The sequence below is a fragment of the Heterodontus francisci genome, chromosome 13 (assembly GCF_036365525.1).
Source record: "Heterodontus francisci isolate sHetFra1 chromosome 13, sHetFra1.hap1, whole genome shotgun sequence".
Lineage (NCBI taxonomy): Eukaryota > Metazoa > Chordata > Chondrichthyes > Heterodontiformes > Heterodontidae > Heterodontus > Heterodontus francisci.
The window spans coordinates 9,067,024-9,084,042 of NC_090383.1; the positions used below are offsets into that span (position 1 = coordinate 9,067,024).

The 17,019-nt window shown below is 44.2% G+C and overlaps 1 protein-coding gene across 3 annotated transcripts in view; it reads right to left on the reverse strand.

Annotated features, from left to right (window-relative positions):
- The window catches only part of LOC137376220 (synaptosomal-associated protein 25), a 108,326-nt gene that overhangs the window by 16,883 nt on the left and 74,424 nt on the right, over positions 1-17,019 (reverse strand). For 2 of the 3 annotated variants that reach the window (XM_068044341.1, XM_068044342.1), the window contains exon 4: positions 4,713-4,761. In XM_068044341.1, the coding sequence (XP_067900442.1) occupies positions 4,713-4,761 (49 nt within the window). Of the gene's footprint in view, positions 1-4,712; positions 4,762-5,436; positions 5,503-17,019 lie in introns of those variants that run through there. The other variant, XM_068044343.1, reaches the window with a different exon arrangement.

Genomic DNA, 17,019 nt, shown 5'->3' on the forward strand with positions numbered 1-17,019 from the left:
AAAGCAACCCTAGCCTATCCAGTCTCTCTTCAGAGCTGAAATGCTCCAGCCCAAGAAACATCCTGGTGAATCTCCTCTGCACCCTCTCCAGTGCAATCACATCCTTCCTATCGTGTGGCGACCAGAACTGTACACAGTGCTTCAGCTGTGGCCTATCTAGCATTTTCTACAGCTCCATCATAACCTCCCTGCCCTTATATTCTATGCCTCGGCTAATAAAGGCAAGTATCGCATATGCCTTCCTAACCACTTTATCTACCTTGCTGCTGCTGCCAGTACAGAATGGACAAGTACACCAAGGTCCCACTGATCCTCTGTACTTCCTTGGATCCTACCATCCATTGTATATTCCCTTGCCTTGTTCACACTTCTCAGGATTAAACTCCATTTGCCACTGCTCCGCCCATCTTACCAGCCCATCTATATCGTCCTGTAATCTAAAGCTTTCCTCCTCACTATCTACGACACCACCAATTTTCATGTTGCAATATGTCATGTAGAAAGTAACCTCTCAGCAAAAGAATTGTGAACAAACCTTTTCCTACTAGTAGGTAAGAATGCAGCCGTGAGTACTAAGTATTTCTTGTAGTATTTCCTTGAGTTTTAATGTGCCAACACCCACACCCTCCAATTTCCATTGTGTTCCCAACTTACCTTCACTGGCAAGTTTCAAGAATCCTCGGAAACCCATGGAAAGGATGATAAAATTAAAACTGTGTTGAAAAATCCCTCCGATTACCATCTGTTCATAGGCAAACCACCTCTCCCAAAGGGCTTGTGCGCAACCAGCCTAAGGTGCTCGAGTTAAAATATGGAAGTCATTGGGCTGCAACTGACTTCCCAACATGCTCACATTGTTGCCAGGTTTAACTGCACCCTAAACTCATTTGCTCCTCCAGGTTAAAATTCCCCTCAATGTCTTTCAGAAGTTCGGACAAGGAGTCCTGGGAGTGTGTTAATATTTGGAGAGGCTCTTCTGATTGTGTTAATATTTGCAGTGGGTCCTCCACACAATTAAGTTTGAAATTCACCGTTGTAACCACCAATCACAAACAAACCAAGAGTTCTGTATTTCTTCCTCGTTACCCTTTGAAATTTCTTCTTTATCTCATTTAACAGAAAGAAAATATTCAGTTACTTGAGGTGCTCAAAAGTTGAAAGACAATGGGCTGGACTTTCCCTCTAGGGGCAGGAAACAGAGGTTGGGCCTGTTTTTTTAAAAATTCATTTGTGGGATGTGGGTGTCACTGACTAGGCCAGCAATTATTGCCCATCCCTAAATTCCCTTGAACTGAGTGGCTTGCTAGGCCATTTCAGAGGGCTATTAAGAGTCAACCACATTGCTGTGGGTCTGGAGTCACATGTAGGCCAGACCAGGTAAGGATGTCAGATTTCCTTCCCTAAAGGACATCATGGAACCAGATGGGTTTTTACAACAATCAACAATGGTCTCATGGTCAGACTAGCTTTTTAATTACAGATTTATTTATTGAATTCAAATTTCACCATCTGCCATGATGGGATTCGAACACATGTCCCCAGAGCGTTAGCCTGGGCTCTGAATTACTAGTCCAGTGACACTAACACCATGCCACTGCCTCCCTTTTCCGGGTGCCGAACCTGCCCCTGGGGGTGGGGCAACAGTCACACGCTGTGATTGTCATGGGGGAGCCCCCTTAATTGGCCTGGAGACAGGTTAAGGACAGTAGGGGAGCTCTTGAAGCTAGAGGGCCAATCAAAGGCTTTCCAGCTTGAGAGGAACAGCAGGCTGTAATGGAAGGACATCGATGACTGAGGTCATCTTGGTTTTGGATTGAAGTCGGCATAGGTTGGAACAGCAGGCATCTCAAAGCACTGGAGAAGTACCTCCAGTGCTGCATCTGTGAGATCATCCAAATCCGGTGGCAAGAAAGGCGGTCTAACAGCAGCATCCTCTCCCAAGCCAACCTGCCCAGCATTGGGGCACTAATAACCCAAAACCATCTCCGCCGGGCAGGACATTTCGTTCGCATGTCCAACATCAGACTCCCAAAGCAGCTGTTCTACTCAGAACTGAGTCGCGGCAGGAGACTCCCGGGAGGACTGTGGAAACAATTCAGAGATGTCCTCAAAGAAGAGATCAAACATGCTCGTCAACTCGTGTGTGTCCCTGGCCCGTGACCATCCTAGATGGTGAAAGCTCATTTGGGAAGGCATTGAACGCCTCGAGGGACTTTGTCAGGAACGTGCGGAGGTGAAGTCGAGGCATTGGAGGGAGGGTACAAACCTCCAAACTACTCATCTACCTGACCCTGCAAGTATCACCTGCCCCTCAGAGTCTGCAGATCACGCATTGGACTTATCAGCCATCTCAGAACCCATCGAACCAGAGTGGAAGCACATCATCCTTAATCCCGAGGAACTGCCTTAGAAGGTGAATGGTAGGTAAGTAAGAGAGAAGGCGCTTCAAGGTGGAGACGCCCTCTCTCCAACTTTTTTATATCTTTAATTAAAAAATGGCTTTTGCAGCCTGGCCACCACTGGGAGGAGGTGGGGAGCTTCTCTACAGGGTGGCCTGTGACTGCTCCTGCACCCAAGAAGGCAGGGAGGGCCTCTAGGCCTGTCTGGAACGCTATCCCACCACCCCCCCTCCACCACCACCTCCCCCCCCACCCCACCCCCACCCCCCGGCAGTTAAATTGTTCCCCACTGTCTCCGGGAACCTTGAGGCCAACTGAAAAATCCCAGTCAGTCTCCTGTAATTGGCCTCAATTAGGCTCTTAATGAGCCTGATCGGATAACCACTGCATGTGGGCAAGTAGCCCACTGGCTGGCAGGGATGTCTCAAGCTCCGGCCCTCACCCCCCTTGACCCCCTCAGATCCTGGCCCATTTATTTTGAAAATGTACTCTACAGGCTCACAGTGCTTTATCTGGGAGTTTGATAGTTTGGTGATTGTTGCCAATAATCACTCCAACTTGCTGCAAATGTAAGAGTTTGTAAGGGAGTGGGTTGGCGATATGATATGAGTCTTGCACACTGAGTGTTATCCAACTCTGTTGTCTCCTGCTTGAACAAAAGCCATTTGAAATCCATGCAAGTCTTCAGAAAAGAAAATACAGTCTTGGAAGCTGTTCTCTTTTTAATGTGACAGATTGTGATGCCATAAAAAAAAACATTCCAAGATACAGAATATACAGTGCAGGTCACAGGAAGGCAAAATAAGAAACAACATTGGTTCAAAGAAAAAAGCTATGAAACACCAGAAATAACACTTTGGTTCCTGTTGCACCTGAAATTTTGGGTGCAAATTTACACCTTTTCAGTCATGGTGTTCTGTGGTATTTAGCATGGGCGCCAATGAGTGTTAATGAGAGAGGTGGCATTTCGGTGGGTGTAGCTCAGGGATGTATGCAGTAGGAAGTGAGGTTGAAAGCGGGTGGGAGGTGTATGTTGCAAGAGATACAAGCAAGCGGTTGCAGATGGCCTCATGCATGATCAAGACAGATGAGAGTAGAGAGGCCATGAGAGATGGGGAGGTTGAGTAGGTGACCGTGAACATGGGTAAGGGAGTTTATATGAAGGGAACAATTTAGTCAGGACAGGAGAACAGTGAACTCAGAAGAGAGAGCAGGGAGGGTTGACATGGGTATCGCTACCAGCAACTATAAGTGGGAAAGCCGCTTTGATTCCCCCCCCACTTAAAATGCAATTGGGATCTCATTGAACTGTTCAAGTTCATGATACTCCACCAGTGTTTGGGTGATTGCCTCACCAGCCCTGAAGAACCATGCAGATTAAAATCCAAAATGGTATGAATGGGTCAGGATCTGAACAGGTAATTAACCTCTGGTTTTTAAATGCCCACATGCCCAGTTTTTGGGTAAAGTGAACATTGACCCATTATTCTTGCATCAACTGCCCCGCCTTCTAGACCCTTTCTGCTGCTGGAAGCTAAAAGCAAAATACTGTGGATGTTGGAGATCTGAAATATTTGTATTTCCTCATATTAGTGAATCTGCAGTGTACCCTCTCTCAAGCCTTAATATCCTTCCTACAGTCTGGAGCCCGATAGTTTGATGTTTCCTGAGAATGACCTGCGATGACTGATTTGAACATTCGAACTGTTGGCTTCAACTTGGTCTGTCTCTGCAGCAGTAGATTTTTAAGTTTCCCCTTGGGAGATATCTCCTGGAAAACTTGATACTCACCCCTTTACCTATACATTGCAAGAGATGGGATGCTGGTGTTCTTCCATTTGGCTGCTGGAAATTTGGCAGAGAAAGCTATAGAAATTTTCAGAAAAATTATGTTTTTCCGCAGGTTATCTGCCAAAGTTATTTCGGACGAGTTGAAGAACCCGCTCAGTGTGAATAATTTTATTAGTATTGGTAACACTGCCTAACAACTTGTACTGCACAGACACTTTAGGCCTGATTTTAGCCCATTCACTTACACAGAGTTAAAATTGAGCTCACTTCATGGGTTTGAATTTAAGGGAATAATTTTGACTTTGTGCAATAGTGTAAAACAGATGATAGTGAATCAGCAGCCTGTTTTACATCTTTCCTGCTTTTTACTACTCAATTGCATAAAGTTAAAATTACCCCCTCAAGTAGTTGGTCTTTTAAAAAAAATAAATGCTTTACAGATTTCAAGAGAATTCAAAACATAAAATTTCAAAGGACCCATTGCAGGATTTAATATCACACATTGAAATGTTTCAAGCTTACCTCCTTGTTCGTCCAACATAACCAAAGTCCTGATACCAGCATCTTTACTCTATTCTCCAAACAATTGGATCAAGGTGGAGGAAAGGATAGAAAGAGAAAATCAGTTAGCCAACAAAAATGTTTCAGAACGTCAAAAGGCCAATAGAAAATCTTGGTTAAAAAGCAGAGTTTGTGGTTTAAACCCTGAAATGAATGATGGAGACATACCATGTTATAATGCATTTAATATTAGGTATCTTTACTTAACTACATTTATGACATTGGCCGGAATTTTACGCCTACCCCCAAAGAGCGGGAAGGTAGTGGGGGTGGGGGAGGGACCTAAAATGGAGCGGGACACTCGGGGGCCCCTTCCTGACCCACTCCTGCCTCCGCCACCACCCTATGCAGGGCGGCGGTGGCGGAAAATGGCTCGCCCGTCCCAGTTCAATCAAGGCCCTTAAGTGGCCACTTAACAGCCACTTTAAGGCCTCCGCCCGCTGCCACGGGGACTTTACCCGTGGCTGGTCAGGTGGCCCAGACCTGAGAGGAGCAGCCTGACAAAAGCAGGCGGCTCTCTGACAGCCTGGGGGGGCCCTCATCATCTGGCACCCTGTGCCCAATGGAGGGCCACCCCCGCTGCCCCAACCACCCCCTCCCCCCCCCCTCTCCGTCCTCTCCAATCGACCACTCTTGCCTCGCCGGGCCCCAACCGATCGCCTCTGGCGAGGCATCAAAAACTTACCTTCGTTCCGGGCTCGCCGACATCTTCTTTACAGTGGCTGGGTTGCAGTCCCAGCAGTGGCCACTGCTCCCGGTAGCGCTGCTGGGACTAAGAGCTGCCGGCCCGCTGATTGGCCAGCAGCCCCATTAGGCGAGACTTCCTGCCTCAAGCGGGTGGGAGTCCCGCCTCAGACCAATTAAAAGCTGGGGAACCGCAAAATGCGGATCGGATCACCAGGCCATGCGGAGGTGGGTTCGCCACTGACTTTTCAGTCGGTGGACAGTTCCCGTCCGCCGAGGGAAAAATCCCGGCCACTGTCTTGTTGAGTCTGAAAGAGATTTGTAATGCAGTTGCTCTGATTATGACTTTATAATTATGTTACCAAACTTACATAGAATAAAGAAATGGAAAGATTGACAAAGCTGTAATAGGAACAATTTCTGATCATATACATAAAAAAATCCACGTAATATAAGAATTTATCTTACAATTAATAAAGTGACATCGATTTTGAAAGATAAACCAAGGAAAAACTAGGCATTTTGAAATTCATGGGACGCAGCACTGATGTATATTTATAATATTACGAGTATCCTTCATTTAGTTATACATTTGCGTTAATGAGAATTAAAAGGATAAGTTGCAGACAGATTTGCAACACAAGCATTTAAAATACAACAGCAATAGTTGTTATTATTTGAAGCATAATGCTCTTGGGGAACAGATTCAAACGGAACTGCGCTGGACACTATACTGGGTTGGGCAACTTTTTGCCAATGAGGGTGTCCACTTGAAATAGGCATTGAGTTCTTTAAATGTGCAGAATCCTGAATGTGAAATTCAGATATAAAATGGTGGATTCTGAACCGTGCATGCCCCGCTTAGATGTACCAGGCATTTGAGTAGCCTAACCTATGGCCCTTAAAGGACTGCTAGAGAACAGTCAAGAAAAAAGGCCCAGGAAAGTTTCAGTTTTTATTTATGCTAGGTCCACCAGCAAACCTCTGGCCCGTTGCCAGCACATTTGTGTTCCCCGCCCTCTCCCCGTCTGGAATCCTATCCCCGCTAACCTCCTCCCCCGCCGAGACCTGGCAGGCAGCTCAGCACAGGACTAGGACGATTTCCTGCCCTCCCTGGTCGATAAGCTGCAGCGGGGCACCCAACTGGAAGCTATAGGTTGCCAGAAGCATTTATAGATCAAATTTGTAGCACAGAATTTTACATCACAGAAACAGTCCGTGCAATTCAACAAGTTTGCACCAGTGTTTTTCCCCCAAATCTGATCTGACTCCCTTCATCACTTCCCCATATCCTGTAATAGTCCTCCATTCCAAGCAATTATTTCATTCCCTTTTCAAAGGATTTGTTCAAATTTGCTTCAACAATAATTTGTAGCAATGAATTCCAGACTTATGTCCCCTTAATTTCTTTTTGTGATCGTCTTAAATTTGTGCCCTTTCATTACAGGTATCAGGGGAACATGACTATTTCATTTTCATTTCCACACCAAGTGATTCATAATGTCCTTGTGAATGTCCCTAAGGATATTAGGACATCTCCCCTAACATTACTCACGGGAAGACACAAGCTCACCTGTGCAGGCTTGCTCGTGCATTTATGAAATTAGATGTCTGTTGAAGTGTTACAGCTCTGCTGAATGAAAGAATACTATTGAAAATGATTCCTAAACCATCACTTTACAGTTTAAAATATAAGAACAGTAGTAGCTAACATTTCGTGTAGCAACTCGGCATCATAGAATCATAGAATGTTACAGCACAGGAGGCCATTCAGCCCCTCCTGCCTGTGCTGGAAAGAGCTATCCAGTTAGTCCCATTCCCCTGCTCTATCACGAAAGCCCTGCAATTTTCAACCCTTCAAGTATTTCCAATTCCCTTTTGAAAGTTACTATTGAACCTGCCCTTTCAGGCAGTGCATTTCACCTCATAATATCCAGCTGTATAAAAAACCTCTCCTCATCTTACCGTTAGGTCTTTTGTCAATTACCTTAAATCTGTGTCCTCTGGTGACTGACCCTTCTTCAAATGGAAATTGCTTCTCCTTACTTACTCTAAAGAAACCCTTCATGATTTTGAACACTATTTTCTTAATGGCAACCAAATATTGAGGGACTACAATGCTATTAATTTGCCTCATTTTTTAAAACTACGGAGCAGTAAGCAATATTTTCAATCATTTAATATGTTACGTTAAAATAAAATTTGAGAGCACTGAGATTTAACTTGAATCACATGATCTGATTGTAGCAGCTTTGACACCCGTTGCTGGCAGAAATTAAAATAAAATGCTCCTAAACAGATTAAAACCAACAGTATGAATCAATGGTACATATTAGGATTATCATGTGTTTCAGTGTTTTAAAAACTTAGGGGGCAATTTTCTTCAGGTACCTCAGGCACGAAAGAGTCTACAAGGTGGCAAAGATGGGTCTTGAGCTGAAATGGCAGTTTAACCCATGTTTCGCGCAAGATAAAGGCCTGCTCAGGTCAGGAAAAAAAAACCCAACCCGAACCTGACAGAACCACATCGGACTCAAGCCCGAACCGGCCCGAGTCCCTCCATTTTTTCCCGCGCTCGACCCGGCCCGAGCCCGACCCGACCACCGGAATATTCATTTTACCTACCTTCCGATTCCGAATCTGTTTTTCACTTTTTCAGTTTGTGCAGACAAGCAACAAAAGAGTCGTTCACTGCGCAGACTCAGATTGTCCCTCCTTGACGTCCCGGACTCCCAGCTCAGGTAGGCTTTTCAACTTTTGACACTTATGAAACTCAACTTCCCAGCAGAGCAAAAGGTAATGCTGTGGGACTGTGTCCGACCCAGACCCAGTCCGAGCCCAACCCGAGCCCGAAATCCAGACCCAGAAGAACGACGCGACCCGACCAGACCCCGACACATGTCATCGGGTCCTGTCGGATTCGGGTCGGGTAGCAGGCCTTTAGCGCAAGATATCATCTTGGTAAAGGATTTGGTAAAGGAACAGCCACCCAGAAGATCATTAAGGGGCTGATTTTCGCATAAATTGCCTGCTAACTCTCGTTAAGGAGGCTGCACGGCATTTTGGTGGCAAACACTTGACCTAATGCAATCTCCTAACAGCTGATTGGGAGTAAGCCGGTCATTGCTGAGGATATTGTGTGCTACTTAAAGATATATCACCTTTCACTGTTTTCTGCTGGAGGTTTTAAGAGGATTTTGAAGTACATCTGGAGACTTTCTGGGACACTTTGTCAAGACGTCACCAACATTCTGTCAACATATTTTCTGAAAATTTGCTGAGGACTTCACCTAAAATGCGTAAGTGCTGAGCTACTCTCCCTTATTGGACAACTTATCGGGATCACCAGGCAAAAGGGAGTGCTTGGTCATGGGCATCTTGCTAGGGGCCTCCCTTGGTCTGGACAAGGAAGGCGAGGAGGAGATGAGGCCAGGCAGAGCAGCTCTAGCTGCTGCAGGAGTTAGGGACAGGAGGGTAAGGTAGACTCCTTCTGCCCTCCAGGTATGGGATATTCTTCCTCCTCTCGACATCCTCCACTAGAATCTCCAGTGCTCCATATGAGAACCTGTCCACCCTCTCACTCAGTCCCTGAGCCATCCCGAAACCTGACACTGTACATCAGCCAGACCACTCCACTTCTTCAGTGGAAGTGGGTAAGTAGAGCCCACAATGACTATGCCTAATTAGAGTTAATGTTTCAGGTCAGTGACCCTTCTTCAGAAGGGTCCAGTTCTGAAGAAGGGTCACTGACCTGAAACGTTAACTCTGCTTCTCTCTCCACAGATGCTGCCAGACCTGCTGAGTATTTCCAGCAATTCTTGTTTTTATTTCAGATTTCCAGCATCCGCAGTATTTTGCTTTTATTAACCCTTTTAAACTGGACACAATGCTCCAAATATCCTTTCACAGATGAGGTGGTACCAATATTTGCCTAGTTTTACACAGAACAGCATCCCATTAACTTCTTCAATAATTGGTCTTTAAATTTTACCCAAATGCTTTCCTTATTCATGCTACCTAAATGTCAGAATTTTAATGTACATACCCTTACATTTATGTCTATCAAGATTCATTAACAACTTACCTCATTCACTTAATTGGTCAAGATCCTTTGGAATTCAATCAATTTGACTTAACCCCATCTTCAGGCAACTTAGCTCAGTGTCACAGTTAATCTGATAATATTATTCCATAGCAAGTACCTTCTATATATTATTCATGAACAGCAGAATAAACTCTTGAAAAGCTCTAATAGATCCACTCAGAGCTTTCCCATTTACTGCCATCTTTTGTGCTTTTTAATTATTTTCCGCCTCCTCTATCATTTTCAACCAATATTCTTCCTCTCCTCTGCTGAAGGCATTGCCTCTTTGCTGTGTTAAGCCTCAATCAGCATTGATCATCCGCCAGGCACCTTGTCCAAGGGGTTATTGTTCATGTGTAAGTCAAGTGAGTGCTGGCAGTCTATTTACCCATGAAGGGCTTCACAACTGAATCTGGTCCTCTCCTTGTCCTCACTCACCCAGAGCTCACACCTCTAGCAGGGGCTAGTAGACAGTGATCAGTAGCCGGGATTTTGTCTGATATGACTTTCTCTAACCCAGGGTTATGCCAGTTGTAGACCCCCTACCACTAACTTGACTGATTTAGCTAACTTAACACAGACCAGGAATTGAACATGGAACCTCCCAGGCCTACATGACTCAGTTACTCACTGGCGTGAGATACTGTGCCAATGGGGAGTCCAGCTTCTGTTGCTGACTAAGTTTTCAATCATAATTGTGTAAAATGCATTTGAGCTGTTTCTTTCTACTGTCGACAGCAACCCCTAAACCCGAGACCTCCACCACCTAGAATGACAAAGGTGGCAGGTGCATGGGGGACACCATCACCTCCAAGTTCCCCTCCAAGTCACACACTATCCTGACTTGGACATGTATCTGCTATTCTTTTGTAGTCACTGGGTCAAACTCCTGGAACTCCCAACCTAACAGTATTGCATCAGCACTTTCACCACACGGACTAAACTGGTTCAAGAAGGAGGCCCACCACATTTCTAAGAGCAACTGGGGATGGGCAATAAATGTCAGTCTTGCCAGTGACACCTGCATCCCAAAGAATGATTTGAAAAAATGCCTCACTCTATTTTCTAACATTTAGATAACATCCAGTATAATAGGTATAATTCCTCTATTTATAGTGTTTTAAAAATATTACCCACTGCGCTTTTAAAAAAATTTCCTTCCTCATTTCATTAAGGATTGTAGACTGTATACCATCTAGAAGAGTGAGGGGAGACTTGATTGAAGTCTATGATTTTATATAAGATCCTGAACGATCTTGACAAGGTGAATGTGGAAAGGATGTTTCCTCTTGTGGGTGAGTCCAGAACTAGGGGGCACCGTTTTAAAATTAGGGGTCGCCCTTTTAGGACAGAGATGAGGAGAAATTTTTTCTCTCAGAGGGTTCTGCGACTTTGGAACTCTTTGTCTCAGAAGGTGGTGGATGCGGGGTTATTGAATATTCTTAAGGCGGAGGTAGATAGATTCTTGTTAGGTAAGAGAATCAAAGGTTATCGGGGGTAGATCGGAGTGTGGAATTCGAGGCACAAAAAGATCAGCCATGATCTTATTGAATGGTGGAGCAGGCCTGAGGGGCCGAATGGCCTAATTCTGCTCCTTGGTATGTTCATATGTACATATCGATGTTCGTAGTTCAAGTACCCTGTAGACAGTTATGAACACATTTTCCAGTTTGGGCCCTGAGGTGAACGGCCACCTCATTTACTCACTTTGGGAGGAATATATTTAGCTGAGGAATGGGTATATACTGTAAATAGTTAAAAAAAACACGCAGCTGCCTCAATATAACTGAAATATGCCCACTGACAGCATCGATACCCTTTAAAAGATCACAAGACAGATCTAGATGAAGAAGGTTCCGCAGCCATCATGACCACTCGTGCTAGTTTCTCATTACAGTATCCAGCTGTTTTCTTTAAATGAAGGCAGTGCCCTGGGCTCATCCTCCCTCTTTGGAAATCCACTGCAGCTATTGATCATTCTCTGTCTCTAAAACACAGGATGTCTGCCTTAAATTTTATCTTCAGATCTCTGAACCCCTAGCCTCTTGTCCTGCTGCCTGGCATACCTCCAAGTATTGATTCAGGTTTGCTTCCTGTATCCCATGAAGTGTTTTGTATAATAAGGTACCCTCAGTGACATCTCTTCAAAAGGAGGCACTGCAGAGGGTACCTTATTACAGAGGTATATCAAATAATTAATAGGATACAGAAAGAAAACCTGGAACAATAGCTTAACAACTCATTTCTCATAGCTCTTTGATTTGAACCCAGTTGGTTTTGAAATATAATCTGACATTCTATTTGCTATCTTTATTGCCACCTTAAGCTGTTTAAACATAGTGAGCAATGAGTTAACTAACACCACTAGGTCCTCTTCAACATCTTCCTTGGCAAGTCCTAGCCCACCCGTAGAGTATAGGTACCTCCTGCGATTACCTCTAGCCTTGCACGTGTCCATAACAAATTTATTTGGCACTCATGGGGCCCAGGTGCAAACCTTCTCAAGCTTTCTTTGTATGATGTTAACTTTTGAGTCTACAGCCAAACCTGCCCCCTCACCACCCCACAACTATCCACCCCACCCAACTTGTGACTTTAACCACCTTGCACAGAGATTGTGATCCCAAGCCCTTTCAGTGGCATCTTATCATTGTTCTAAATGACTGACATGCTATTTTAGTGTAAATCATCAATAAGCGACAGGAATGTTGATTTTCTAAGTGACAGCTGGCATGTTAGCATACAAACAGATGAGGTTGCTGACAATCTGTGAAGTCAGTTCACACCCTTCAAGCAATTGTGTGGCTCTTTATCAATTTCTTTGAAGGAACATTCCAGGGAACAAATAGACATTGCCTATCTCTCATGTTTGGAAAGGATAGCTAATACCTGTACATTCAAAAGACATTCCAGATACCTAATGCCTTCAAAGCAAACGGATAAAGAATTTTTGATTTCCGACAGCTGGTTCTATCTTACTTTCAACTTGCCGGTTACTCTTGATTCATGCAGTAATTCAAGATTGTGAAGGTTATTTACCACAATTACGACGTTATTCCTGTTTATTTATAAGATTGTCCTTATTGAAAAGCTCAATATTGAAATTGTCTGGGTGCTCTTACATCAAATAGAAATGCATTTATAAGCTTTGGAATTCCAGGGTCCTTCAGGCACTCCGGTGGGAGTGCGTTGCTCCAGGCAAGAAACCTGGCTGGGATCTGGATATGCCGGGCTCCAGCCTGCAGTGCCAGTATGCATGCGGGCCTTGTAAAAGGACAGAACTTTCCTAAGCTTGGAGTTGCGGCATCCCCAGGCTCAGACGGACCCAGCGTAACGTTGTGGGCTGGTGCACCGAATAAGAAGAGACTTCAAGGGCAATTAGGGATGGGCAATAAATGCTGGCCTAGCCAGCGATGCCCACATCCCACGAATGAATAAAAAAAAAAATCACTGGTCTCCTGAATGGCAGAGATGGGCTTGCGAGAGTTTTTGTTTAATATATGTAAGTGACCCTGTCCCCACCTTAGTAAAGGGCAGGTCGTGCAGAACTATCTGGCCCGTTGGACAAGGCAAGCACCCAAGATATGCCCCTATTGGCATGGGTTTTGTGAATGGCAGCAGGAGGGAACCAATGAATAAGTGCTGGGATTGTAGTTTGGTGAAATTTCAGGGCTGTGGAGACCAACAGAACACTGGAAATGTTTAAAGGGATGTAGGGCACATTCAACAGTGAGCATCATCGACTGAACAAGTGAGTAACTGATGAATGCTACTTATATTATGACTGTTCCTGCCATGAAAAATATATCCATTTTTCTATTGTCTCCCCTCCTTTCCTTCCACCTAAATTACCTGAAGGAAAATCGGGCGGGTTCCTTTACAGACATATGTTCCAATCCAGCTGATTTTCTGATATTTGCTGCAACCAGGCAATCCAGATCCAGAAAACTCTCCCCATTAGATGATGAGGTGAATTTTCCTCGCAAGTTGTGATGTCCCACTTCTGGGACTGAAAGTGGGGAGTCGACGCCATTCCGGTGGGTAGCGGGACCCTGGAGTGGCATTTTACCAGCGGTGGCCAATTAAAATGCCACTTGAGAATGTAAGCCTGCTGCCCAGAGCTGGCAATCAGAGGGTTGGCAGCTCAGCAGCTTTGGCAGTGCCACCTCTAGCAGTGCCCACTGCTGAGGCTGCAGCATGAAGGAGATGGCGCCTCAGTGCCAAGGAACCCGCAAAGACGGATAAGTTTTGCTGAGCAAGTCGAGAAAGGGCAGTGAATTTTGCAACGGTGGCATCTCGACCATGGGAGGCCCCCTGGGCTAAGGGGCAGCCATAAAGGAGAGTGCAGCAGCGGAATCCACTGGGAGGCCAAGGTTTACCTGGCAGTCTCCCCACATGGCAGTAAAATGCTGGTGAGGGTGGGAAGTGGCCCTTAATTAGGCACTTAAGTGGCTCAATTGGCCACCAAGTGGGTAGTCAGACTGCTGAGGCTTCCGCTGCTGCTAATATGCCACAGTGTTGAGAGGACGTCAGGCTCCCCTCGCGATACCTTGCCTCACCATATTACCAGCCGTCCTGCCTCCCAACCTGTCGCCATAGGGCTGGGAAAATTCAGCACAATGTTTTTAATTTTAGCTACAATATATTTCAGAGTGCCACGATGTTCTGTATATGCTGTCTTAGATGCAACAGGAAAATACACAACAGAGGTTGCTCCTTTAAGATCGCAATTCTTCCCTACAATCTATTTCAACAACTGGATTGCTCTTTGACATTGTTGAATTAAACCAGAGACAAAGAGATTGCACAGAGGGCAGAATTTAAGTCAAAGATGGCTGCAAATCTATGAGGCTGCTGATACTTTGACTGACAGTCACTCAGCATGTTAACATCTGATGAGTTTAGAATCACAAAATTGAACACACAACTCTCTCACTTAGACATTTTAATATCTGTGTGCAAGGATGTGATCATATTAACAACTAGCCCCAGCTTCCTCATTTACACTATCATTTTTATATGAACCTTCTGTCAGAGTCAGTGCAAAAGCAATCAAGGATAAGCATCTGAAATCATTAGCTGCAATGAAGCTCTACCCAAGCAGAAGGCTGCTTGCATTCCATGGCTGGAACTAACTATCCTGTATTGGGTAGAGCTCCTTGTAGGCCTGGACTCGGGTTACCAACCCTCCAGGATTACCCTGGATACTCCAGGAATGAAATATTAATCTCCAGGACACAGCTGTGAGCAACACAAGGGAAAAATCATTGGGGCATTCAAATGAATTTTGCTTTTTTAAAATGTCTTTGAGTATTTGATAGAGGTGTTCAAAATCATGAGAGGTCTAGACAGAGTAGCTAGGCAGAAACTGTTCGGTAGGGTTGAGAACCAGAGGGCACCAATTTAAGGTGAATGGCAAAGGAACCAATGGTGAGATGAAGAAAAGCGTTTTTACGCAGTGAGTGGTTAGGATCTGCAAATGCACTGCCTGAGGAGGCAGATTCAATCGTGGCTTTTAAAAGGGAATTGGATCCGCACCTGAAGAGAAAAGATTTGCAGAGCTACAGAGAAAGGGCTGGGCAGTGGGACCAGCTGAGTTGCTCATGCAGATCTGGCATGGGCAGGACAGGCAGAATGGCCTCCTTTTGTGCTGTAACCATTCAATGATTCCATTCACTTTTGTTCACTAAATATAAAAACATCAGACATGGGAGAAAAGGATGTGTGACTGGCAGTCAAGAATCATCCAGTTGAGGTAATGCTGAGTCTGTTTGCTTTCCTATGGGCTGGGAAGGTGTAGCAAAATCCAGGCCACTGTCTATTCTCCTTTAAAGCTACAGCACTGTTTTCTTGTGTATTGTAAGTTACAAGCTCCTCACCCCTCCTTCCCCTAATACCATCTGTAGGATTTGGCCTACAAGAAGGATTTGAGCTGAAACAAAATCTTCATTATCCTGGACAGAAGATTGTGTTCACTCCCAGTAATTCTTTTTATTTAGTCCTTGCAGAATTTAATCTGGCTGCTCAAATCCCTCAAGGTATTTAATGTAGTTCCTGCGGTTGCATCTAATCGAGAGGTAGGAAGTTCATCAAAATTGGGAAGGATTTGTCTCCATTGTCATTGCTGGTTATTTGTAATCAAGCTTCAGGAACACAGAAATCTGCATGTTTTTATTAAACACAGCGGGATTTTACAGTAAAATGTTTAGCCAGCATTATGTGAAACAGATACTATTTTCAGAAACTGGATAAATGAATTTCTCTTGAGAAGAGTGAGCCTGATTCACTGTTTCTTCATCTTGGAGCTGAGAAAAAAATTTAGAATTCTGCAGTATTAACAAAAAAAAAACAACTGCGAAAATCAGCAAAATTCCACATAACCTGCAGAAAATCAGCAGCCAGAAATCTATTGCTCCCACTCATCTGGAATAATAACAACTTCCACAGCCAGTAAAAACAGAAAATGCTGGAAATACTCAGCTGGTCAGCCAACATCTGTGGAGAGAGAAACAGAGTTAACATTCCAGGTTGATAACCTTTTGTCAGAACCTTTCATCAACCCGAAATGTTAACTCTGCTTCTCTCTGCACAGATGCTGCCAGACCTGCTGAGCATTTCCAGCATTTTCTGTTTTCATTTCAGGTTTCCAGCATCTGCAGTATTTTGCTTCTGTCTTCCCCAGCTAGTGTTCTGCCCTTCCTCATGATAACCAGCGGGTTCAGCTGAAAGAAATACCACTCACATTTAGCTGGCATGTTTAATGTAGTCAAACATTCCATGGTGCTTTATAGGGAAGAACTAAACACTGAACTGTAAGGGGAAAGTTTGAAGAGATGACCAAAGGCATACTTTAAATGATAGATTTTGAAAGCTGGAAGAGAAGAAGCACAATTTCTATATTTAAATGAAGCATGTCAATAATGTATTGTTGGCACAATGAAGGGTATTTGTATCTAACATTAGTCCTTACTCAGGATTCTGAAGGTCCACCCTCTCTGGCTTTTAGATATCCAAATGCAGAATCTACAAGTGGGAAGGTAGACAATCAGGCAAGAAATCTCTTTTACAAAGTTCTCGGCAAATTCGTGTGACTGATGGAATCACCTGGGCAAGTTTTTTGAGTCGATTTTAAGTATCAAAATGAATGAATGTACTTTGAACATTAATGAGTGCTGAGATGATTGCAGGATTGTTTTGTGGGGATTGGCTTACCTGTGTAAATTAAGTGAAAACCATCAAGCATGTTTAAAGGCATTTTTCACAGCAGCATTTTTGATTGTGCGCATTTACTTTTAAGTTTTGTGAGCTCTCAAGGTGCTTGCTTTGTTTCTGTTACATTTATTTTTCTAGGTTTTTGATATCAAGATTTTTAGCTGTTATAATTAAGAATTGAGATATGGTAATTTTTTCACTATAACTTTTTTATTCTATAAGGGGGCAGAGGAAGAAGATGATGCCAGAGGAATGCGAGTCAGATTCATTTACCCATAACATTACACA